Source organism: Vipera berus, assembly GCF_964194415.1.
Source record: "Vipera berus genome assembly, chromosome: 1".
Lineage (NCBI taxonomy): Eukaryota > Metazoa > Chordata > Lepidosauria > Squamata > Viperidae > Vipera > Vipera berus.
The window spans coordinates 207,527,628-207,552,947 of record NC_138202.1 but is presented as its reverse complement, the minus strand read 5'-3'; the positions used below and the strand labels follow the sequence as shown (position 1 = coordinate 207,552,947).

The 25,320-nt window shown below is 42.0% G+C and overlaps 1 protein-coding gene across 3 annotated transcripts; it reads right to left on the bottom strand.

Moving 5' to 3' along the window:
- Positions 1 to 640: 640 nt before the first annotated feature.
- On the bottom strand, positions 641 to 24,400 carry PAIP2 (poly(A) binding protein interacting protein 2). Of its 3 annotated transcripts, none has more exons than XR_014024817.1 (5): positions 24,094 to 24,399; positions 9,376 to 9,535; positions 7,700 to 7,879; positions 6,016 to 6,092; positions 641 to 1,727 (listed from the first exon to the last, which is right to left on the bottom strand). XR_014024817.1 is itself a non-coding variant. In XM_081315349.1 (5 exons), exons 3-5 carry the CDS (start codon positions 9,511 to 9,513, stop codon positions 1,671 to 1,673), a joined length of 375 nt encoding a protein of 124 aa, XP_081171475.1. In that variant the 5' UTR covers positions 9,514 to 9,535; positions 13,139 to 13,244; positions 24,094 to 24,400; the 3' UTR covers positions 641 to 1,670. The 3 variants fall into 3 exon arrangements, 2 of the variants coding, with proteins under 2 accessions (XP_081171475.1, XP_081171474.1); XM_081315349.1 differs by lacking the exon at positions 6,016 to 6,092 and adding an exon at positions 13,139 to 13,244 and having other exon boundaries at positions 24,094 to 24,400; XM_081315348.1 differs by lacking the exon at positions 6,016 to 6,092 and having other exon boundaries at positions 24,094 to 24,385.
- Positions 24,401 to 25,320: the final 920 nt, after the last annotated feature.

Sequence of the window (25,320 nt, the reverse complement as noted above, 5' to 3'; positions counted from 1 at the left end):
CAGACTAATATATTCCAAACACCAGTTTGGGCCTGGACTAACAGAAATAGCTCTCCTGTTCTTGAAATATTCTGTATATTCCTAAAAGTCATTAAACAAGGGTAGTAAACACAAGCTACCGCAAGTAGAAAAGGAGCAGCAGTGTTGTGGAATTACACACCAGCGTAGCTACTATATGCTTTGGTCAGGTTTTTATAAATTAGCTAATTGGCTTTTATGATTGTCTACTACTTGAAATTCTGGCATCTTTTTTTCCAGCAAACATTCCTGATATTCTACATGCAGTCTTGAATGCCTGCATCACCAATGTTATTTCATTGGCAGCTTGCAAAACTATAGCCGCTTTCGATCTCAAAGGGTCACAACTTCATTAAAAAAGCTTCCATATTTATGGCATATCGTACTAAATAAAGACTAATTGGGATATTAAATAAAGGGACAAAATGAACACACATTTGCACCTACTTGAATTTGCTTCTTTTATAGAGGTCTCTCTCTGACAAGAATGTCATTTGGATTATTTCTCAGAATTCCAGTTTTTATCTCAGACACTGGGTTTGCATTGGTTGTAAATGTAATGTGTGACCAGGACAACAAAGGCATTCTCACAAGCTCCAAATAAGATGAACACTCGTTTTGTCATTTCTACTGTTATTTATTTTTTTTAAATATTTTTGAAAAAATATAATTTTTTTACAATATTTTCAACTTAAACACTATTCACACTGAACACATAAGGCAGCGTAAGCTACCCAAATATGAAGTTTAAGAAGCCAAAACTGTACTAGGTGTTTTTTTAAAAAAAAGTTGTGCTGTAGACTATTGTGTAGTGATGATTAAACAAAGCAAGGGAAAAGCACCACTCAAATCACTAATACTAAATTTTACAGTTAAATCCAATTTTTAAGATTGTAAAATTTTACAGAGGCAGTGCCATGTTTCTGGATTCCTGAAAGAATCTGTGATGTACAACTTCACATCACCTTAAATATAAACTCAGAAGTGGGACGAACATTCCAACATGATAACTTGCTGCAAATATAATCTCAATTGCCAAATTTTCTCCCCCCCACCTCCCCCCAACCAGATCTGTGGCCAAGAGAAAGGATTCTATACAGGCCTGTAAAAGTGATTCAGGTATTTTTACAATTCACACTTTCCTCAAAAAAGAACAGCATGAAATAAAGTTTTGCTTGATAATGGGAAGAATTAATAGTAGTACTGAAATTCAGCTAATCTGCATAATCAGATAAACCTTGCTTTTATTTTCACATTAAGGCATTATTGGGTGCATATCAACACCGCCATAAGTTTAATTAAAACAGACCACTCCTTATCAAAGTCTGAATCCTTCTAAAAACAGAATTGCAAGAGTTTCTCAGAAACTTGGTACTTTTCTCAACATGACTGGTGCTTCCTTATTGTCTCCCTCACAAAAAGCCTGGATCCAATTAGATTTTTCCAATTCATTAACCTCTGACAGCAGTTGACTTAATAACAGTCTCAGCACTTTTATTAAGCATGCAAGACTAACAAAACTTTGGCAATGCGTAAGTGTAACACAGTGACAAGAAGAGAGAGCGTTTTAACAATTAAATCTTCTAATACTGGCTTCACAGTGTGGAAATTGTGCTACATCCACCAAAAGAGGGCCCAGTCTACTCATATATTTAGTACTTCACCCCAGGAACAAACTCCTTTGCATTGGGATTCAGATTACTCTTGACCTGGAAGAGAGAGATTTTAAAAGTTTAGACTGTGGAGCCTAAGGTTTTCTTTTGAACATATTTGCACTAAGTTTAACAGGAATTCTTTACAGTGAAAACATTCCGGAAAATAGGCCTCAGTGGAGAAAGCAAGATACTCTTGCCAAGGAAACAGCTTAGAGTCAGCTTACTTACATACCAGATAGATCGGGATCCCCTGGTTTGATTGATACCACCCAATTCAAGATCTCAATCTCTTCCTTCAATAGAGCTAAGCCAGCTTTCACAACGATAACTGACTATATTATAACACAGGGGTGTCAAACTGTTGGCCCACAGGCTGGATGCATCACACAGAAGCCGCGCCCACCCCACGTGACAGGTTTGACCACCCCTATTATATAACATGTGGCTCTCCAAATGATGTTAAATGGAAGTTTTCAGCATCTTTCTCCACTGGCTATTGTAAGACAAACAAAAGTGGTAATACAGCAGCAGCATCTAGAGGATCACATATTGCTCTTCCTAAACTAATTTTCTAAACTTGTTGACAGTATTAACAAAAATGTAGAGAAGGAAATCCATCAGACACTGTATGCACCTTTGATAATGTCCTTTACCAGAGATTCTTGAGCAAACTGGGAAGCGGTGGGGGGGGGATAACAAAGACTTATGTTCTTAGGGATTGGAAATTGTTTTAAGACTAAAAAAAGGGAAGAATAAGTAGACAATAGTGCAAAGTGAAATTCTTGGGGGCTGGGAGTAGCAGGATCAGTGTTTTTAATTAGTTTATAAATAAACCTAAGTTAAGGACTAAGGTGATCCAGTCTGCTAATGACATAAAGATGTGCACTTCGATAACAAAGATATTGGGGAGAGCTCCAAAAGGCCCTCTCTCCAAACTGAGTAAATAGGCCTCAAAATGGCAAATGCAAATCAATATGAGCAAGCACAAAGTAATGCAGGTGGGTATAAAAATTCCAAAGGTAACCTCCATGAATGGGAGTTGAGGTTACTAAGAGTGATCGGAAAAAGAATGCTGGAGTCAGGGTGCACAGCTCAATAAAAAGTAACAACCCAGAGAGCATTTCTTGTTAAAAATGACAAATCTTGTGTTCAGATTTAAGAAATGAATAGAAAATGTAAAAAAAATCAGTACAGTAATGGTATCTATCTATCTGTCTAACATTGAGATTGGAATACCTTGAGACTGGAATACGCTTGAAAAGGTGCAAAATAATAAATATATAAAAGAGCAACCATAATTACAATGGGGATCAGATAGGTTTCTTATAAGGAATGACTACTTTAGGGCTTTTTAACTTGGACTGAAAGTTAACAAGGAAAGACACTATTGTATAACATCATGCACGATGCAGAAAATACAGATCCCATTCTTCTTTTTATTTGCAATACTGGAAGTTGAGGTCATGTGAAATATTTCACACAATGCATATATAAACTATGGAATTTCCTGCCATAAGATGGAGTCCCAATTTAGACTTAAAAGGACACCAGGCTACAAGTTCTCAATCTGTAGGCCAGGGATGATTGTGCTCCACAAAGGTACTCTAGTAGCTCATCTAACGTGCAGATATCCAATATAAATAAATCAAAGTATTACAGTTTTAGAAGGTTGTCATATCTTACCATATTTGGTAATGTCATTTGAAATTTTACAAGATTTTGACATTCTCACCCAGAATATGCAAAAATCAATCTTATGAAAGTCCTAAGACTTTAAATCTATTATCTTCCTATCCACATTTATGGACTCATGTGTACTATAATACAGCATGATACACCAGGGACATTCATATATTTTTCTTACAATATACAAATCCTGCTTTTAAGAAATAATTTTGTGCCTTATTTGATACAACCCAACTTGTATATTCAGAGCAGGGGTGAACAAGCTTAATAGGCAGGTACAGGCAATCACGAAAGGACTTAAGTTTGTATTGAGAATAAAATGGCATTTTTTTAAAAAAAACCTGCTTTAAGTTACTTTCAGTCAGAATACTAAAAAGACAGGTAATTTACTTATGATGAGAGCAACTGGATTGGTTCAATACATTTGGTACCCACATAACAAAATTCCCCATCCACATTAAATGTTCAACTGGCAGGTCTAGGCAAGGCAACAATTCAGAGAGGGAGGGAAATATTTCAACGTATCAACGCACAGATCTAAAGTGCAATAAATTGTTCCCAAGTCTGCAATGAGCTAGGTTTAGAATTTATTTAAGGTTTTTTTTAAACAATATACCTGTTAGCAATAACAGGCTGAAATTATAGCTAAAAAAAGTACCGTATTTTTCGGAACATAAGACGCACTTTTTTCCCAAAAGTGGGGGGGGGGGGAAACGAGGGTGCATTTTATGGTCCGAAGGTGATCCGTATGGCCAGCCCCAACCTCCGCAAGTGGAAAGCAAGGGAGATTGCCAGGAGCACGAATCGGCACGTGCTGAGAAACGCCGATCTCACGCTCCTGCACTCTCCCTCGCTCGGTTTCAGCTTCCCTTGCTACAAGAGAAAGCAGGCTGAAACGGAGTGAGGGAGATTGCCAGGAATGCGAATCGGCTGATCTCGCGCTGTTGCAATCTGCCTCGTTTCAGCCTGCTTTCTCTTGTAGCAAGGGAAGCTGAAACCGAGCGAGGGAGTTTGCAGGAGTGCGAGATCGGCCGATTTGCATTTCTGGCAATCTCCCTCACTCCGTTTCAGCCTGCTTTCTCTTGTAGCAAGGGAAGCTGAAACCGAGCGAAGGAGATTGCAGGAGCACGAGATCAGCCGATTCGCATTTCTGGCAATCTCCCTCGCTCCGTTTCAGCTTGCTTTCTGCAAGAGAAAGCCGGGCTGCAGGGCCACCTCCGCGGGTACTGCTCTAATGCAGAGAGGGAAGGACAAAGAGGGAGGGAAGGAAGGAAGGAAGGAAGGAAGGAAGGAAGGAAGGAAGGAAGGAAGGAAGGAAGGAAGGAAGGAAGGAAGGAAGGAAGGAAGGAAGGGACAATGGGAGAGGGAGGGAGAGAAAGAGAGAGAGAGAAAGAGAGGGAGAGAGAGAGAAGGAGATTTTTTTTCTTGTTTTCCTGCTCTAAAAACTGGGTGCGTCTTATGGTCCGAAAAATACGGTAGTTCCTCTTATAAACCAAATTCTAAGCTTTTTAATTACAACCAAAGCAACAGAATTTTAAGAATACCTACCAAATGAGAACATCATCGGACTATGATATTGTATCTACTATATCGTAAGAGTTTATGTGAACTTTAGAACTATTTGTAACCCTGCAGACCTACAACGGGATCTGAGCTTCACTGAAAAACCTATTAATTGACAAAGAGAATCTAGTTAAAACAGGGGTCTTCAAACTTGGCCCTTTTATGACTTGTGAACTTCAACTCCCAGAATTCCTTAGTCAGCATGCCCGGCTGAAGAATTCTGGAAGTTGAAGTCCACAAGTCACAAAACGGCCAAGTTTGAAGACCCCTGAGTTAAAACACTGCATTCTGTCATGTCTTTACTCAACAGTTTGAGCCAACAATTACTTTCCTTGTTGGAAAAAGTATATGACACTTTAATAATCTAACAATATAGTAATAGTAGAACCTTTTTAGCAGAAATTGTTTCAGTTAAATGCTTCTAATGCTTGTTGATCAAATTGGCTTGGAAGAATGTTGGCCCACCCCTCTTTACACCCATTTCAATTCATGGATATTTGTGGACTGTCTAGCATAAACTGCTTGTATCAACATTTCAATATTTCAGTTGGGTTAAAGGTCAAGACTTAGCCATTCCTGAATGTAACATTTATTTTGCTTCATTCACTCTATTATAGACTTATTTGTATGTTTACAAAACAGTGAAATGAGTTTTTGGGGAAAAAAGTTTTTTAAAAATATTTACATATAAAGAATTCCATGCAAACTATAAACAAACCTTCTTTTTAAGTCTTTACCCTATCCCAGAGGGTAACCTTTACAGGAATGATTCCCATCTATTGATGTCAAAGAAACTTCTATATATCTCTTACTCATATTCAGTATAATTATATGAGAAATACCCCATGGAATAAGAATACCGAAATAATTGATAAATTCAGTACATGCATGAAAATCATAATGACTTAAATATGAAGTTCAAGAGGTAAGGAATAAATCATAATGATGCATTTCTAGTAACACTTCATGAAAATATGTTTTTAAAATGTCCTAAAGTATTATCTTCTTGGAAGAAATTATTTACATATATTTTGACTTTGAAATAAGGTTCACAATTTTCAGATGCAAACATTCTTTTGAACTACATACTGACCTCAAGGAAACTGACAGATGAACAATGGAAATGAATTCTCCATGTCCTTATTATTCCCTTGAGGTTAATTCTTCAAACTAAATTTAAGACAAATTTATGAATTACCCAAATGGACTGAAGACATCATGTTACATGCATCCTATAAATTGAGTTGGCTATTGACATAAATTATGCATGGACAATTACAATGAAATATGGTTATCTTTAATTGAAACCTTTGTGGATCAATGTGTGTTTTTTGTGTTTGTACATACATATAAGAAGCACTCATATAAATTACTTATCTTGTAATCAATCTTTAAGTTTATTTTACTTTTCTTCTTGGATATTTTAAATGAAGCAAAAGTAAAAAACATGGAGAGGGCCCCTCAAACTCTGATTGCTCTCTCATTAACTGGAAATCTGACTCAATCTTAACACAGATTATTTCACATACTTTTTCCAACAAAGACAAGCAGTGTTGCCTGAATGTGTCTAATAGACACAACACAGCATACCGTTTGCAATATTGTTTATTTAACCATAACCTCTTTATCCATTAATAAGATTGCAGGATTATGGATGGTACCCAAGGATTCACCAACTTTCTCACACAACTGTAGGATTTTAATTAGTTGGATTGCTAAAAAAATGTACCAAGATTTTGTAAAAAAGGTGCTTTCAAAAAACATGCACTGTCGGTGCCAACTCGGCACACTTCCTTCAAGACACTGACTGCCTGGGTAGGAATCATTTAAAAGCAAAATGCATTTTCTTCAGAATAGGAGGTTTATTTATTAGCAAATTTATCTAAATTTAACTTATCAAACCCAGTAAATACAAATAAACAAACCAATATTGTAACTTTGGGAAAAAATATATGCTTACTGAATATAAGCTAAAATGTCATGCTCAACAGGTTCTTCTATTTAAATAAGTTACATCATCTGTGACATCAAAGTAACCACAAGGTGGCTTAAAAATCAGGGGAATATTTAAAGGTTTAATGTTCTAGTTATACTTTATGACCTATACTCATTTTCATATGAGCCTAATTTTACCCTTTTAATTAAAAAGTAAGTAAAGGCTACAGCAGGGCTCTTCAAACTTGGCCCTTTTATGACTTGTGGACTTCAACTCCCAGAATTCCTCAGCCAGCATGCCTGGCTGAGGAATTCTGGGAGTTGAAGTCCACAAGTCATAAAAGGGCCAGGTTTGAAGACCCCTGGCCTACACTATTACAAAATAGTCCTATGCACCATGACCAGTAGACTTAATTGTACGGCAAATGTTAGTAATAAAATGCTTCCGGTCTCTCTCATCTACCAGACCTTCCAATGGTATCTCTGCAGAGTGAAAAGTTAAAATTAGGGAGACCTCTGAACCCTACAAGAACTAAACCACTTTCCTAATCACTTAGCCTACACATCCAGTCTTTACCCTCCTAAATGGTTCCATGTATTCTTCTCTCCCAATGCATACCTGTGCACTCAACAAAAACAAATACTTGCAGGCGGACTATATGAAAAGATTAGGAGGAGGAGGATAAGATGGCACAGTTGTTCTACGCACACAAGGTCTTGATTGTTGTCAGAAGGCCACATCTCAGCTAGCTTCTGAGTGAGACAGCTGACAAAGTATACTGTTAACATTTAAAGAAAGGGGCTTGATTAAAATAATTCCAATTTTAAAATCAGATGCTTACCACCAGATCTTCCAGTGACGAACTGTCACCGATAACAAGATCGTTAAACTGGTCTTGAATTTGATCCATCGTCTGCGGAAGATCTCTTGCTGGAATAAACCATTCATGCTCTTCCTCTTCTTCCAGCATTTCTTGGAAGCAACGTTCTATAAATTCTTCTTCCCACAATTCCTCTTCAATCTATAATTGGAACAACAGAAGGAAATCTACTATCAAGGGACCTGAGTGGAACTGTCTGAGCGCTATAGCAAAACTTCTCAGATGGATCCTCCCCAATGTTAGGAGAGCTCAGGTGTTGAGCTCTCACAAGCTGCAGCAACTGAGGGCAAATGCAGAAAAGAAAGTTTAAATAGCTGCTTCTTCCACACTGCCACAACATTGGGTCTGAGCCCTGCAAGGCTTTTCCTTTACTTCCTCAGTCACCTGAAGTAACCCTTCCCCCTCCCACTTGGTGGGTTATTGCTGTTCTCTGAGCTTTTTCGCAGACATCTCATTATTAAAATATAGAGATAAACCCTATCTATGCAAAAGTTGGGTTGAAACTTAACATTAAGAAAACCAAGATCATGGTATCCGGCCCTCTCAATTCCTGGCAAATAGATGGGGAAGAAATGGAGGTAGTGACAGATTTTATTTTCCTGGGCTCCAAGATCACTGCAGATGGGGACTGTAGCCAAGAAATTAAAAGACGCTTGCTCCTGGGGAGGAAAGCCATGACAAATCTAGACAGCACACTAAAAAGCAGAGACATCACCCTGTCAACAAAAGTGCGTATAGTCAAGGGTATGGTCTTCCCAGTTGCAATGTATGGCTGTGAAACTTGGACCATAAGGCTGAGCGCCAAAGAATTGAGGCCTTTGAACTGTGGTGCTGGAGAAGACTCCTGCGAGTCCCTTGGACTGCAAGGCGATCAAACCAGTCAGTCCTAGAGGAGATCAACCCTGACTGCTCTTTAGAAGGCCAGATCCTGAAGTTGAAACTCAAATACTTTGGCCACCTAATGAGAAGGAAGGACTCACTGGAGAAGAGCCTAATGCTGGGAAAGGATGAGGGCAATAGAAGAAGGGGACGACAGAGAATGAGGTGGCTGGATGGAGTCACTGAAGCAGTAGGCGTGAGCTTAAATGGACTCCAGAAGATGGTAGAGGACAGGAAGGCCTGGAGGAACGTTGTCCATGGGGTCGTGATGGGTCGGACACGACTTCGCAGCTAACAACAACATGCAACGTTAAAAAAAAGCAACCAAAAGTCAACAAAGGAAACAGATAACAAAGCCAACATTTAGGAAACTAGGAAACAGCACCAGATAAACAACTGGGGAGAAACTACACTCCAACCAAGTTTGGCAGACTATATATAAAAACAACTACAACTACCTCCACTCTCTAATGCACTACTGATGTTACCTAGCTTGATAGTGAAGTGCAAGGAAACAGCACCAAGAACCCAATATATAGTGTACTAAATGGTAGTTAAACAGTAAATGCAAACTGGGCATAGACCTACCATCAAAAATCAACTCTTCTTCAAACCAAACAAGGATGCAAGATCTTTTTTGTTTAGAGATTCACAGAAAACACCAGAAGAAAACTAGACTAACGGAAAAAGTGGGATCTTTCCAATCATGCAGAAGAAAGAAAGAAAAACCACAGGAAGCAATGCATCCTCTCACTTACCTGCCTGTTGAATTCCTCTTCATTTTCCATCCACATGTATTCTGCAAATGGATTATCATCTTCATGAGAGTGACCATTCATGATCATGTCTTCACTGATAATGCTTGGACTAGTACTCCTGCGACTTGGATCTTTCATGGTTGTGCCTTTGAGCTTAAGCCTGAAAGAAAAGGGTCCCCAGGAGTTAAGATTTTTAGTCGAATTTGTGGCAACGTATGCTTATATGTGAGACCCATGTGATGTCAAGCAACATTTCCATACAGGTTTGTCTTATCTACTTGAACTTTCAATGAACGTGTTTAGCAGAGAATGACTTTATAATGCGAGGTTCTTGCTAGGAAGACAAGAGGAAAATAAGAAAAAAAAGGACACAACGTGTCTGAAGATTGGTCTTGTGAACTCACCTTGTCTTCTTCAAGTAGAGGTTCTAGTTCTAGCATATACAGGTTTGTATCAAATAGAAACCCATCCCGGAATTTGGCAAGGAGGGCCTAAAGGTATATTGCACAACATGTGCTGCTCAAAAGCAACCAAGCACAGTCATTTTCCCCTCCGTCCATTGCTTTCTCACAGATCCTGTCAGTAAGAAGTCTAACTTGGTCCAAAGTTAATTTTGTGGATTCTCCAAGCTTGTAGCTATGCAGTACATGTGACTATATGTTGCATATCAATTCTCTAGTGAGCTATTAATTTTTAAAAGCTTTTTTTAAAAAGCTTTTCCTCTTCTAAATATTACTTTTCCTCCAGGTTTTATTTATTTGGTTTGAGCCTTCTACTTTCAATGAACTCTTGTCAGGTAACAATCAAGAACTAATAATAAAACATCCATAATACAGGATCCTTCATTTCAGCCCTGAGCTAAATATTCTCCTTTACTGGTACACATTGTTACTGTCTAGCTCAACATGGTGTTTTGTTTTTTTAACCAAGTGAGACGTCAGCTTTACTATCAGTATCTGTAAAAACTTTTCAATTTCACTCAAACAGTTCTGATGCAACAACTACCGTATGTGAACTTGCACATCATCTTTTCAGTAATTAAGTTTGCAACTGAAGCATCTTTGAATTTTTGCAGGGTTTAGCATCTGCATGTTATCAATTCATATTTGAAAAGCACAGTTTTAGAATGCTATAGACCAGCATCAATGCTTGCACTGAACTTCAATTACCTTCCCTCACCAGAACAAGTATCCAGGCTTTTGACCTATAAAAATGCCCAGCTATAAAAGGTTTCATGAATCTCAAAGGGTAACTGCATTTTTCTAGTCTGCCATAAAGTGCCTTTCTGACTACTGACAATCCTCATTTAATGACTGCCTAATTTACTAACTGTATGCAGTGACAACAATGATGAAAAAAATAACTTGAGGATCAATCGTCACATTTACAATCTTTAAAGGTTTGTAAAGCAAAAGAAAACTGAAGTAAGATCATAAGCATAGCTGTGGCTTCACTTAGCAATTTATTGACTGAATTGCTGGTCCCAACTGTGATTGCTAGATGAGAACTACATCTATAACCATTATATGTTAAGACTCAGTAATATTAGCAATTTTGTGTTACCCATCATATTAGCAGTCCATCCAAATCGAATACTTTCCAAAAAAAATGCCACAAGACTTTATTATTTTTAAGGTATCTTGAAATAGTAAGCAGTAATGGAAGAATTTTGTTTCTAGTATTTGTTGTTCCCAGTGTTTGCTGAAGATATCCACATATTATCTTGCCAACCCAGAAAGAAAAACCAGCTTATTAAGAAGATGAACACTGAAATTAAAAATAAGCTGCTTTTTAAAATATTATTCAAGTCCTAAATATATGCAATTATTAAAAACATAGCAGTAATATCCAAGCTAATTTTTAAAATAAGAATTTAATGTTAGCCCGGCAATTTTTAACCGTGCATTTATTAATCTGACTATACATCTTAAATACCTACAATATTACATTGTTCTTCAACCAGTGAAGAAATGATGTCCTTATTTCCCAGATACCACCTACTGGAAGCATAAATTGTATTATTATAATCTGCAATTTAAAATCCAAATTTACTCTCGCTCCCACAGGGAAACAAAAACACTCTCCAATGAATATTTTACAATAATGCTTAAAAAGTAAAGATGTATTCAAACAGACCCTTATGCTTACTACAAATTTTGTTTAAAACACATAGATTCTAATACTCAGTTTGGGAATCTATGCAGCTAGTCACCTTAGAAATTTCATCATGTCCCTCTCTCCATTTGCAACAATCAAAGGGAGCTGTGTTTAAATACAGACTTCCCTCTGGCAGCTCTATGTCTCTTCCTGATGAATCCTGCTATGCAGGGGTTCAGGGGATTCTGATGTCAAATGAGACTGTGACCTCACAAAGCTCACCTTTGAAGGATGATGCAAAATGAATATACATATACATATACATATATATATACATACATACATATATACATATATATATATATATATATATATATATATATATATATATATCCAGTGCTTTTTTTTTGTAAAAGAAAAAGGTGCCGGAACTCACACATGTCATACAACCCGCCTTGCCTTTTATATATATATATATATATATATATATATATATATATATATATATATATATATATATATATATATATAAGGTAAAGGTTCCCCCGCACATGCGTGCTAGTCGTTTCCGACTCTAGGGGCCGGTGCTCATCTCCGTTTCATAGCCGAAGAGCCAGCGTTTGTCCGAGGACATCTCCGTGGTCATGTGGCCGGCATGACTAGACGCCAAAGGCGCACGGAACGCTGTTACCTTCCCACCGTAGTGGTCCCTATTTTTCTACTTGCATTTTTACGTGCTTTCGAACTGCTAGGTGGGCAGAAGCTGGGACGAGTAACAGGCGCTCACTCTGTTACGCGGCACTCGGGATTCGACCCACCAAACTGCCGACCTTCTGATCGACAAGTATATATATATATATATATATATATATATATATATATATATATATATATATATATATATATATATATATATATATATATATATATATATATATATCCCCAAACCTGTATATCTGCTCTAAAAGAACAGGTTTCCAATTTTCTTTGCCATATTACTTACAACTGTACTTATTGTATAACGCTATGTGATGATGGTCTCCAAAGATCAATGAAAAACAAGTCCCCCCCGTTTAAAAACCACCTGTTCCAAAAATTGCATTAATGCACAGAAATTATGGATGCGTTCTATGGAATATTTTTTTAGGGTTTGGCAGTCTTTCCTAAGCTGGGCATCCTTCAGATATGTAGCATTCAAGTCTCAGAATTCTCAGCAGTAACCATATTGGTTGGATAAGTTTGGGAGTTCTCTAGAGTCTAGACCAGACATGTGAAACTCGCGACGTCACATGACGTCGCGCGACGTATTGGAGCTTTTTCCCCATTGCCGGCAATGAGGTGAGCGCGGTTTCCTGGTGACGCGTCCGGCCCGTGGGACGGCAGTTTGACACCCCTGGTCTAGACTGTGTCCAGATTTGAGAAGACTGAGATATGGGCGACTAAAAGGCCCAACACTGTCCTGTACATTTTTATGTATGCTGCAGATATTTTTAAATCTGATGAATGTCTGTTGGAGTTATACAGGAATTCCTAAATAGTAAAGCGACATGGAAAGTGTTCTTTGAATAGCCGATACGTTAAAAAAAAACACCTGACCGTGCTATATTAGACATCTCTCTTAAACAGCTAAATACTTTATACAGAGTAAGTTAATACATAAACATACTTTTGCTTTTGAAGCCCAAAGGAAGTGCTTCCAAAGCTCCACTTAATCAGGATACAGTATTCTGTTTCTTTTCTCTCTCTTTTTTTTTAGGAGTTGGAGACAAATGCTGAAAGTCAGTAAAATCAAGGGATGGAAAAACAGCTGTCTTCTTCCTTATATTAGCTCTAAATTGTTTACATGTACTAACTTGTAAAAAACATTCTCCTGAATATAAATTTAAATCTAGACTAGAAGGGCAGTATTCAAATTATAAAATATCTTAACAACCAAAGTATCCTTTAAATTTGATAAAAGATGCCTTATTGTTTGACTTCAGAGATCTCTGAAAAACCAAAAGAAAGAAGTGAGTTACACTAACTCTTAACATCAATACATATTTATTTATTTTATATGCCTAAGTTATTATTTTTATAAATAGTTCAGGGTGGTGCACATATAATCCTAATAATCTTTCCTCCTCCAATTTCCTCAACAACAACCTTGTGAGTCAACTGGGCTGAGAGAAAGTGACTTGCCTAAAGTCACCAAGATGGCTTTCCTGCCTAAGGTGGGACTAGAACTCAAGTCTCTTGCTATCTAGGCCCACATATTAACCTCTGAACCAAACTGGCCTACAAATCCTTGCATTTTAAGTAATTCTGAAGACACATCGCTTACCATTCAAAAGACAAATTATTAGCATGCAGGTTCTTTTTTCCTTGCTTTAATCATGATAACTATCTATAAATCAGTGATGTGATTTTGACAATGCTAGAAGTGCCCTCAAACAACAAATTTACCGCTTCTGGACTTTATGTTGGTGACTGGAAAAAAATGAAACTTTTAGATTTTGATGACTAGACTGACTGTTGTTATAGAAATGGTTTGAAATAGAAATATAAAATAAAAGGCTGAGGTGTACAGGTTGTCCTCAACTTATGAACACAGTTGAACCCAACATTTCTGTTGCTAAACGAGACAGTTGTTAAGTAAATTTTGCCCCATTCTGTGATCTTTCTTGTCACAGTTGTTAAGTGAATCACTGCAGTTGTTAAGTTACTAACCCGGTTGTTAAGTGAATCAGGCTTCCCCATTGACTTTGTCAGAAGGTCGCAAAAAGGTGATCACATGACCCCGGGACACTGCAACCATCACAAATGAATCAGTTGCCAAGTTACTTGAATTTTGATCACTTGACCATGGGGATGCTGTAATGGTTGTAAATGTGAAAAACGGTCATAAGTCAAGTTTTTTCAGCGCCGTTTTAACTTCTGACAGTCATTAAATGAACTGTGGCAAGTCAAGGACTATCTATAATTTTTTTTTGTATTCTTTGGCACTGGAAAAAGTCGGAAGCACTACTTTTCCTTTTCTTTGCACATCTCTTTATTTCTTCTTTTATTTTTATTTGTATTTTATCTCAAAACAAACTCCTAATCAGAAAGATAAAAAACAGATCTCCAAAACAAAATTAAGCAAAGTTATTACACTTCATTATTCATCATAATTCTTTTGAAAGGCTCCATCATGATTCTGAAATTTCGTAATGATTTTACTTGAGCCAGGCTGGGTGCGCTGCCCTTCTTTTTGAACATTATGTCTCTCTGGCTTATGTCCATGGGGCAATGGCTCGATAGAAATCCTAAGCCTTATCCTACTACATACTCTCTCCCATAAGCACTCTAGGCTGACTTTCATTTATCTGATCTCGAGGGAATTTCCAGGCAGGGAGTGAGATTTCAATTTACCAGTACTTCTTTTCGACAAGGACTCTAAAATATCCTACCAAGTCACTCCATTTGTGCTACAGTCTGTACAATGCATCACACCGTTAATTAACTTTGAACAATCATTCATTAATTGATTTTTATAATACTATTTTATTTCATTATGTACGTTTCTACTTTAGATCAGGGGTCCCCAATCCCCGGCCCAGTCCTGGGCCATGGGCTATTTGGAATCGGGCCACATGAAGCGGGCTGGCGCACACAGCTCCACTTGTGCAAGAAGCAAGCTGGCACACAGCTCCACTCACACAAGCAGTGAACAGTGTGCACATGCATGTCTATTGGTCCGCCACTCACGTGAGTGGAGCTGCATGGGTGTCAGCCTGCTGCTTGCGCAGCCGGGTTCTCCTCTTCCCCCCCCCCGCCAGCAAGGACACCAAGCCCCAAAGATTATTATACTCATTGATTTCTATTATACAGCAAGTCCCCAGGTTAAGAATGCCCTGGTTTAAGGATGACCCATAGTTAACAACATAGTCTGCTGTAGCAACATTCAAATTAAATACACAATGGTTCCAGTTGATTACATAATACTACTTATACAGCAATATATATATATATATATATATATATATGTTTTCGTAGATTCTCGCGGGTGTCTGTATGTGTAGGTCTAGAGTCTCGGGTTTCTTCCCGCGTTCCTTTCATCTTCAGAAAGTTGTGGCGACGTTTCGACGAAATCCCATCCGTCATCATCAGGCCGGAGTATTCCTCCTGCTGCTTTCAGGAGCAATGCGTGGTCTGTCTGTTCCTTTCCTTCCAACTGCCGGTGGGGCTGTGTTCCGACAGTATGAACAAGCGAGACGACACCTCCCGCCTACATGCCATTTGGAAACCAGCATTGATAGACAAACGAATTTCAGCAAACAAGGATTTAAAAAACCAACAAACAACCCCAAATGCCACCAGCCCCAGCAAGACTCATCCACACCCAGAACAAAAACTCTCCCACACAGAAGACAGAACAAGTCAAGCAAAAGTGCTATCACCCAAGCAGAAGAACGCACACACGAACCTGACTGACCCATACCAGAGATGCATGGCGGGTCCTCGAACTCGGAGCCAAGCCAAAGCTCTGGAGGCCACTACACAGCCCACTCCTCAAGACACCAAATCACAACACTCAGGATATTACGACACAACAAAAAACCCCACCCATTCAGAACACACCCCACCCAATCAGAAGACAGCCACGCCTCCAACCAATCGGAAGACAACCACACATCCACCCAATCAGAAGACAGCCACGCCTCCACTCAATCAGAAGACAACCACGCCTCCACCCAGTCGGAGGACACCCCCACCCAATCAGAAAGCAGCCACGCCTCCACCCAGTCGGAACACAGCCCCACCGGCAGTTGGAAGGAAAGGAACAGACAGACCACGCATTGCTCCTGAAAGCAGCAGGAGGAATACTCCGGCCTGATGATGACGGATGGGATTTCGTCGAAACGTCGCCACAACTTTCTGAAGATGAAAGGAACGCGGGAAGAAACCCGAGACTCTAGACCTACACATACAGACACCCGCGAGAATCTACGAAAACATATATATATATATATATATATATATATATATATATATATATATATATATATATATATATATATATATATATATATATATATATATATATATATATATATATACACATACACACACACACACACAAACACATATATATACACATATATATGGGACGCGGTGGCTCAGTGGGTTAGGACGCTGAACTTGTCGATCGGAAGGTCGGCAGTTTGGTGGGTTGAATCCCGGGTGCCGCGTAACAGAGTGAGCGCCTGTTACTCGTCCCAGCTTCTGCCAACCTAGCAGTTCGAAAGCACGTAAAAATGCAAGTAGAAAAATAGGGACCACTACGGTGGGAAGGTAACAGCATTCCGTGCGCCTTTGGCGTCTAGTCATGCCGGCCACATGACCACGGAGACGTCCTCGGACAAGCGCTGGCTCTTTGGCTTTGAAACGGTGATGAGCACCGACCCCTAGAGTCGGAAACGACTAGCACGCATGTACGGGGGAACCTTTACCTTTACCTTTACATGTATGTATGTATGTATGTATGATATAAATTAAGATTTAAGAAAACTGAAATGATACATGCAGCACTGAAACTATAAACTAAGAAGCTCTGTTTCATACTGCAGTTTAACCATGAGTTCATGGCTATAACTCTGCCTCCTACTGCTGGGAGACTACTGTTTAAATAAGCCTTGCAGCAGGCACCTGTATCAGATAATATACAACGTAGTTGAAGTGATATAAATTATTTCAAGCACTAAGGAGAAAAAAACCTGTATGAAAAATACTTCGGAAACTTATGAAATGCTTTCAGTTACCATAGAGTTCACAGATCATTACCTTAAAAGTACAACCCTACTTTTCATTTGAAAATTTGAGGTGGGAGAACAAAAACGGTAAAATTATACCATAAACTCCATCCTGGATTCAGTGAAAATACTTGATAAATATGCTAATGCATGTGGAGATAAGATTTTTTTAGTCATGGCTATATGCTGTTATAGTACACAAGTAAAAACCTGGAGTCCATGAGTTCTAGTTCTGCCTTAAGAACAAAGTTAGCTGGGTGCCCTTGGGACAGTCACTTTCTCTCAGACCGAGGAAAGAGGCATCAGCAAACCACTTCTGAAAAATTTTGCAAGCAAATTGCGTGGACTTTGCCTAGCCTAGGCAGTCTCTGACAATCAGACATGATTTTTTTTTAATCCCATTTATATCCCGCCCTTCTCCGAAGACTCAGGGCGGCTTACAATCTAAGCACAAACCAGTGTGTTTAGCAGTAGCCTTCATTCTATGTAGATGCCTGCTTATTAGGGCTTTCCCCCCCCCAAGCGGCATTTTTACAAAGTCAGCTTATTGCCCCCAACAATCTGGGTCCTCATTGACTGAACAGAAGGAAAAAAAATCTGTTAAACCTAACTGCCTAGCATCAAGAATTCACTGGAACTAGTGGTTGCCTCTAGTGCTTATAATAGTAAGAAAATTATTGTTGTTGTCATTGTTGTTAGTTGTCGTTGTCATGGAAGCTCATATATCTTAAAGCAATTTGCTTCTTATCCAAATAATAAGATTATGATTACAAAAAAAGAGAAAAAGGCTAACCTTTTAAATTTTGCATTACTTTTACCCATTTGTTTTCCCACCAAATCTCAGCTCCACTGTATTTTAAACACTAAAAACTGCCCTTTGGGATGGTACAAAGAATTATTTTTATTTTTCTAAATGTGACATCAAACAAACAAAAAACAACAAATCAATAATACAAAAACCGAGTATTTACTACTACAATCCCCCCCCCCGCCCCCAGGGCTGAATCAAACTTGGCAGCAAAATAGAAATGAGTTGCTATGTCTTTTTTCCAGGATGTAGTTTCCATCCCATTATTAATTAGGGCCAACTCTGCTGTCTTATATATCCAGGTGTTTTCCTCAGATACAAGATCCTTTCTAGGCTAGAATTCACTGTTCCATTACAGAACTCACTGAAAACAAGATGCAGGAAATACACATCTGTAATCTTTCCAAAAACCCACAGAGGGTTTTTTGAGCTGACTGCTTTTGATTCCCAGAATAGGATGATTTAATCACATCTAGTATATAGTATCTAGGTTCAAAACCTCTCTTGACCAGATACTTGCTGATAACCTTAGCTTAAGCACAATCTTCTAGTTTAAGTATTTGGTAGAATTGTTCTGAGGATAAAACTGGGAAAAGAAATCACATATAGACTATCCTTCTTGGAAAACAGGAAACTTCCAAACAAATTCAGCTAAGGTAATTTTTGAGGACAAATTTTGTTTCTTGAGTGCTGTAATTAAAACCCAAAGCCAACAGGATGGAGATGGCGACCCAGAGTCACTTTATGTGAAATGGGTGGCCATATAAATGGGAGAAATAAAAAATAAATAAAAAAAAACTAGCACATCTGAAAAACCCATAACATAGAAGCCTTTTAAGTGCTTTCTCCCCACCTTTCTTCCACCAGAAACTTAAGTCAATAGTTAGTTTCCAAGCAGATCAAAATTCTAGATACTAACTATATGCAGTTCTTATTTGCTTTTAACAAATGAACTGCACTAAGCATCTTCATACATTTATATTTTTCTAATAGAAAAGTAAATGCATCTATGTGAAAAAATGCTACCTTTTGCCTCTTCTGCTAGTAATGTTATTTATTTATTTATTTATTTATTATATTTTTATACCGCCCTTCTCCCGAAGGACTCAGGGCGGTGTGCAGGGCAATAAATATAAAAACAGAATACAAAAGTTAAAAAACGATTAAATATAATGCCCAAATTTAAAATTTAAAACAATACTTAAAAACATATTAAAACCCCAACCCTAACCCATCAGACCAGGTCAGATTGCTCAAATAAATACGTTTTTAGATTGCGCCGGAAGGAGCGAATGTCGGGGGCCATCCGGAGCTCAACCGGCAAGGGGTTCCACAGGTCTGGCGTGCCTACTTATGGTTTTAGTAAGAAGGTAAAATTTTAACCCAAGACCAGGTCTTCTGGTTTCATGTTTTTTACATGGAATTCACCTCAAAGTAAAATCAAGTCATAATCAGGAGTCTCCGCTCTCAGTCACTTAAGCCAGGGCTTTTCAACTGGTGGTACGGGTACCACCTGTGGTACATTGGCACCTGGCAGGTGGTACGCAGCCATCCTAGAAAAGTAGCGGGGGAGGGGAATGAGCTGAACCGGCATCAGCACCACACAAGCCTGAGCGAGAGACGGCTGGAGCTGCAGGGCTGTCAGGGCTCAGCGGAAGTGCCAGGATCAGTGCTGGTTTCTAGCTGATCAGCGCTTTGGGGCTGTCAGGGCTCAGTGGAAGCACCAGGATCAGTGCCAGGCTTCAGCTGGAGCTCGGTGCTGATTGTGGTGCTTCTGCTGAGCCCTGAAGAAGCACCAATCAGCTAGAAAGCAGCACTGATTCCGGTGCGTCTGCTGAGCCCAGAAGAAGTGCCGATCAGCTGGAAAGCGGTACTGATCCTGGTGCTTCCGCTGAGCCCTGACAGTTCCGAAGAAGCGCCGATCATCAAGTTTTTCACACCTTGCTAGGCGACTGGTGGTATTCAGATATTGCCATATCCTAAAAGTGGTACGCAAGGGACGTGGTGGCTCAGTGGGTTAGGACGCTGAGCTTGTCGATCAGATGGTCGGCAGTTTGGCGGGTCGAATCCCAAGTGCCGCGTAACAGAGTGAGCGCCTGTTACTCGTCCCAGCTTCTGCCAACCTAGCAGTTTGAAAGCATGTAAAAATGCAAGTAGAAAAATAGGGACCACTACGGTGGGAAGGTAACAGCGTTCCGTGCGCCTTTGGCGTCTAGTCATGCCAGCCACATGACCACAGAGACGTCCTGGGACAAGCGCTGGCTCTTTGGCTTTGAAACGGAGATGAGCACCGGCCCCTAGAGTTGGAAACGACTAGCATGCATGTGCAGGGGAACCTTTACCTTTACCTTTAAAAGTGGTACAATGGGTGAAAAGGTTGAAAAGCCCTGGTCCTGCAGTCAGACTACTGCAGTGCATACTACATGGGACTACCATTGAAGAGTATTGGGAAGCTTCAGCTGGTGCAGTATATAGGTGCAAGGGCAGTTCTAGGGGCCCTTACAGTGACGTATGTTACATCACTGAACTGCACTGGCTGCCAGTTTACTTCTGGGTGCAATTCAAGATGTTGGTCACCACCTTTACACCTCCATAGCATGGCTCCAGGCTATCTAAGAAACCAGCTCGCCGCATAGGATTAGCCTACCCCACAGGTCGGCAACCTGCGGCTCCGGAGCCGCATGCGGCTCTTTGAGCCGTCTCTTGCGGCTCCCAGCCGCCCGGTGCGCGCGCACCTCTTCCAACGGGCAGTGGTGCGCGCGCACCTCTCCAAATGGAGAGTGGCACCGCCCGTTTGGAGAGGAGCACGCGCACCTCCCCGAATGGGCGGAGGTGCGCACGCACCTCCCCAAACCTTTGGAGAGGTGCGCGCGTACCTCCGCGCGAATGGGCAGCGGTGCCGCTCTTTGAGGAAGCTGCTGCGGCCCGTCTACGAAGCTGCCGCTTTCGGCAGCTTCGCAGACGGGGCGCGGCAGCTTCCTCAAAGAGCGGCGCCCCTGCCCATTCCGAGAGGTGCGCACGCACGTCTCCGAACGACCGGAGGTGCGCGCGTACCTCCGCGCGAATGGGCAGCGGTGCCGCTCTTTCAGGAAGCTGCCGTGGTCCGTCTGTGAAGCTGCCGAAAGCGGCAGCTTAGCAGACGGGCCGCGGCAGCTTCCTCAAAGAGCGGCGCCCTTGCCCATTCCGAGAGGTGCGCGCGCACCTCTCCGAACGACCGGAGTTGCGCACGCACCTCCCCAAACCTTTGGGGAGGTGCGCGCGTACCTCCGCGCGAACGGGCAGCGGTGCCGCTCTTTGAGGAAGCTGCCGCTTTCGGCAGCTTCCTCAAAGAGCGGCGCCGCTGCCCCTTCGCACGGAGGTACGCGCGCACCTCCCCAAAGGTTTGGGGAGCTGCGCGCGTACCTCCGCGCGAACGGGCAGCGGTGCCGCTCTTTGAGGAAGCTGCCGCTTTCGGCAGCTTCCTCAAAGAGCGGCGCCGCTGCCCCTTCGCACGGAGGTACGCGCGCACCTCCCCAAAGGTTTGGGGAGGTGCGCGCGCACCTCCGGTCGTTCGGAGAGGTGCGCGCGCACCTCTCGGAATGGGCAGGGGCGCCGCTCTTTGAGGAAGCTGCCACGGCCCGTCTGCAAAGCTGCCGAAAGCGGCAGCTTTGCAGACGGGCCGTCGCCGTCGGGCAACCGGGAACCGGTTCCATCTCATTTTTAAAAAAATGGCAGCCGCGTGCGTCTGCGCATGCGCAAAAAACCTTTTTGCGCATGCGCATGCATGGACACACGCACGCGGCTCCCTCTTTTTTTAATTTGTGATGGAACCGGTTCCCAGTGGCTCTTTTTCTTTTTTAGGTTGCCGACCCCTGGCCTACCCTATCCATGCTGCAGGGGCATGCTGCCGACCCCATCAGTCAAAGAATTTTATCTGACGAGGTCCAGAAGAACTTTTTCTGCCATGGTTCTTGGAACATCTCCCCCACCTCCCTGAGATCAGTTCCACTCCCACTCTTTTGGCCTTCTGAAAGGCCTTGAAGATATGGCTGTGCCAACTAGTCTGACATCCCAATGGGATGTTTGCGCTTTGGGGTGGCTAATGGAGCAGATAACACTCCACCTCTTGTCTGTGAGCACTTTGCTCCCTCCTTCTCCCTCCTGCCTAGTTTGATTTTAATTGAATTTTAAATTTAAGATCCTTATTTATTGTTTTAAAGTGCATTTTCTTCTGTGTCTGTAAGCTGCTGAGTCACCTTTGGCAAGATAGGTGGCATGCAAGCTTGATAAACAAATAATACAACCAACTGCACAAAGAGCTTTCCCCTTTATAGATTGGATGTGTTTTGACACCAGTAATCATGGATCACAGATCTGTGATCCAATTTGTGGCATAAGCATAGTTGCATGCAGTTGCTAAGGCTCATTCATGATTTGTGAATTAGCAGAACTTCCAAGTAGACTCTATGGAAAAATTAGCAGGATCCACACCTCAGTTTTCTGAAGTATCTGATCCATTACTATGAATACAGGTGGTCCTCAACTTACGACCACAATTTATGTTGTTAAGTGAGTTTTGCCCCGTTCTAAGACTTTCCTTGACACATCTGTTAAAGGAATCGCTGCAGTTGTTAAATTAGCAACACGGTTGTGAAGTGAATCTGGCATCCCCATTGACTTTGCTTGTCAAAAGGTTGCAAAAGGTGATCTAACGATCCCCGGACAGTGCAACCGTCCTAAGTGTGAGTCAGTTGTCAAGCATCCCCATGTGAATCACTAGACCACGGGGATGCTGCAACGGGCGTTAAAAAGTGTGGGAAAACGGTCACGAAGTCACTTTTTTTTCAGTGCCGTTGTCACAGGAGCCTTGGTGGAGCAGTGGGCTAATGCCTCCTTAAGTAACACCAGCTGCCTGCAATTAGTGCAGGTTCGCATCCCACCAGGCTCAAGGTTGACTCAGCCTTCCATCCTTCCGAGGTAGGTAAAATGAGGACCCAGATTGTTGGGGGCAATTAAGCTGACTTTGTAATAATGCCGCTTGGGGTGTGTGTGTGTGAAAGCCCTAACAAGCAGGCATATACATAGAATGAAGGCTACTGCTAAGCTTGTAAGCCGCCCTGAGTCTTCGGAGAAGGGCGGGATATAAATGGAATTAAAATAAAATTTAAAAAAAAAACTTCGAACGGTCACTAAGTGAACTGGACTAAGTCGAGGACGCCCTGGAGTTCATGCAAACTGATGGGAGAAGCGTTTCAGATGACACCCTGAGTCAAAAGGCATCAATCTCCTTAGGTCAGGGGTAGGCAACCTCGGCTCTTTTAGGACTCGTGGACTTCAACTCCCAGAATTCCTGAGTCAGCTATGCTGACTCAGGAATTCTGGGAGTTGAAGTCCACGAGTCCTAAAAGAGCCAAGGTTGCCTACCCCTGCCTCAGGTCCTAGCGTTAACCTGCCACCTTACCACCTCCGCCCTCTACCGTTGCTTTTCGTCCCGCGCAAAAACAAGACCCAGGCGACCCAGCCTTTCTTCGCGGACAAGACCAGACGACCCCGCCCACCGCGCAGCCCCGCCCCTTCCCCAGCCAAGCCCCACCCACCCCCGCCCGCGCGCCCCGCCCGAGCCCCGCCCACTCCGACCTCTTTGTTCGATTCCTTCAGAGCGCGCGACGGCTCCGCCCCCCACCACCACCACCGACGGGGAGGGGGGAAAGCTGGGGAAGGAAGCGGCGCTATCCCATCATGCACCACGCCCCCCCCCACCCGCCCCCTCCCGCTAACAGACAGGTAGTAAGACGTCTCGAGTTACCCGGATGGAAGGATGGCTCGGATGGGGCGGAGGCGGCGGGTGGGCGAGAAGCAAACCAACGAGAACTCGAGCCCCGAGAAGAAGGCGAGGCCGTCGGGCTCGACAGGCCGATCGCTCTCCCCACCCCCCCTCCGTGGTGCCCTTCTACTTTCCCCTCAAGACTCTCTCGTCGTTTTTTTTTTGCCCGCTAGTCCAAGGGTCCGGGGGGGGGGGAAGGGAAAGATAAGAGGCGAACGGAGAAGAAATAATGGCACCTTTTCGATAGTCAGCCCCTCCCTTCTGCGCTTCCGAGCCCTGAGGCGCACCCTCGCGTCAGCAGCCTTTCAGACACCGAGGCTCCCAGCTCGCCGTTGCTCCTCGCCCTTCTTTATTCAGGTCCCTTTCTCCTTTGCCACCCCCCCTTCCTTTGGATACACAACAACCCTCTTAGGCCGGATGTGATGTCACTTCCTCCGCCTGCGTGTGTGTGGGGTGTTTTTTGTTTTTTTTTTGCAAATACCTGTTTCTACGCAAGTTCTCTCACTTCCGGTAAAGGCCGTCGATACACCAAAGGCTAGAGCGGGGGTAGGCAACCTCGGCTCTTTTATGACTGGTGGACTTCAACTCCCAGAATTCCTGAGCCAGCCGTGCTGAGGGGAAAGGCAGAGGTTTCCAAGCTGAGCCATGGCTGGCTCAGGAATTCTGGGAGTTGAAGTCCACGAGTCATAAAAGAGCCGAGGTTGCCTACCCCTGGGCTAGAGAAATTCCTGTCTATAGAAACAAGGGCGCTTTCCATTGAAGGCTTCGAAGCGCCCGTTCTCTCTTCTCCCTCCCTGGGGAGCAAAATTTGAAAGGGGAAACGATGAGCCAAAATCCGGCTTAAGAAGAATTTTTCAATATTGGACGCTACCTGTGTAAGCCAGGCTCGAAAACTACGATTAATTTTTCTTAAGAATTTCTTTAGAGCAGCGGGTGTCAAACTGCCGGCCCGCGGGCCGGATGCGTCACGTCAAAACTGCGCTCATCCCAGCTCCGGCAAAGGGGGGGGGGAAGTCGCGATAGGTCGCGACATGTCACGTGACGTGGCGATTTGGACACCCCGGCTTTAGAGAATGAGCCATTTAGAAGTCAAGACTTTCCTCTTATAGAAATTAAATTGATGTTGAATTTAATAACGGCAGCAAGACTTTTAAAGGTATCGCAATATTGGAAGAAGGAGGATCTGCCTACTGTAGAAGAGTGGACTCTTAAAAGTTTCGAACCTGGTGGAAATGGCAAAAATGTCGGCTTATTTGAAAGATCGCTGGCAACAGAGATACATTTCGCAATGGAGAAGATGGATTGATTACATTCAGAATAAATATGGGAGTAAAAAGTTTCATTTAGCATATGAATGAGTATTAGAATTTAACAAGATGTATTATTATTTACGGACGTGGTGGCTCAGTGGGTTAGGATGCTGAGCTTGTCGATCAGAAGGTCGGCAGTTTGGCGGGTCGAAT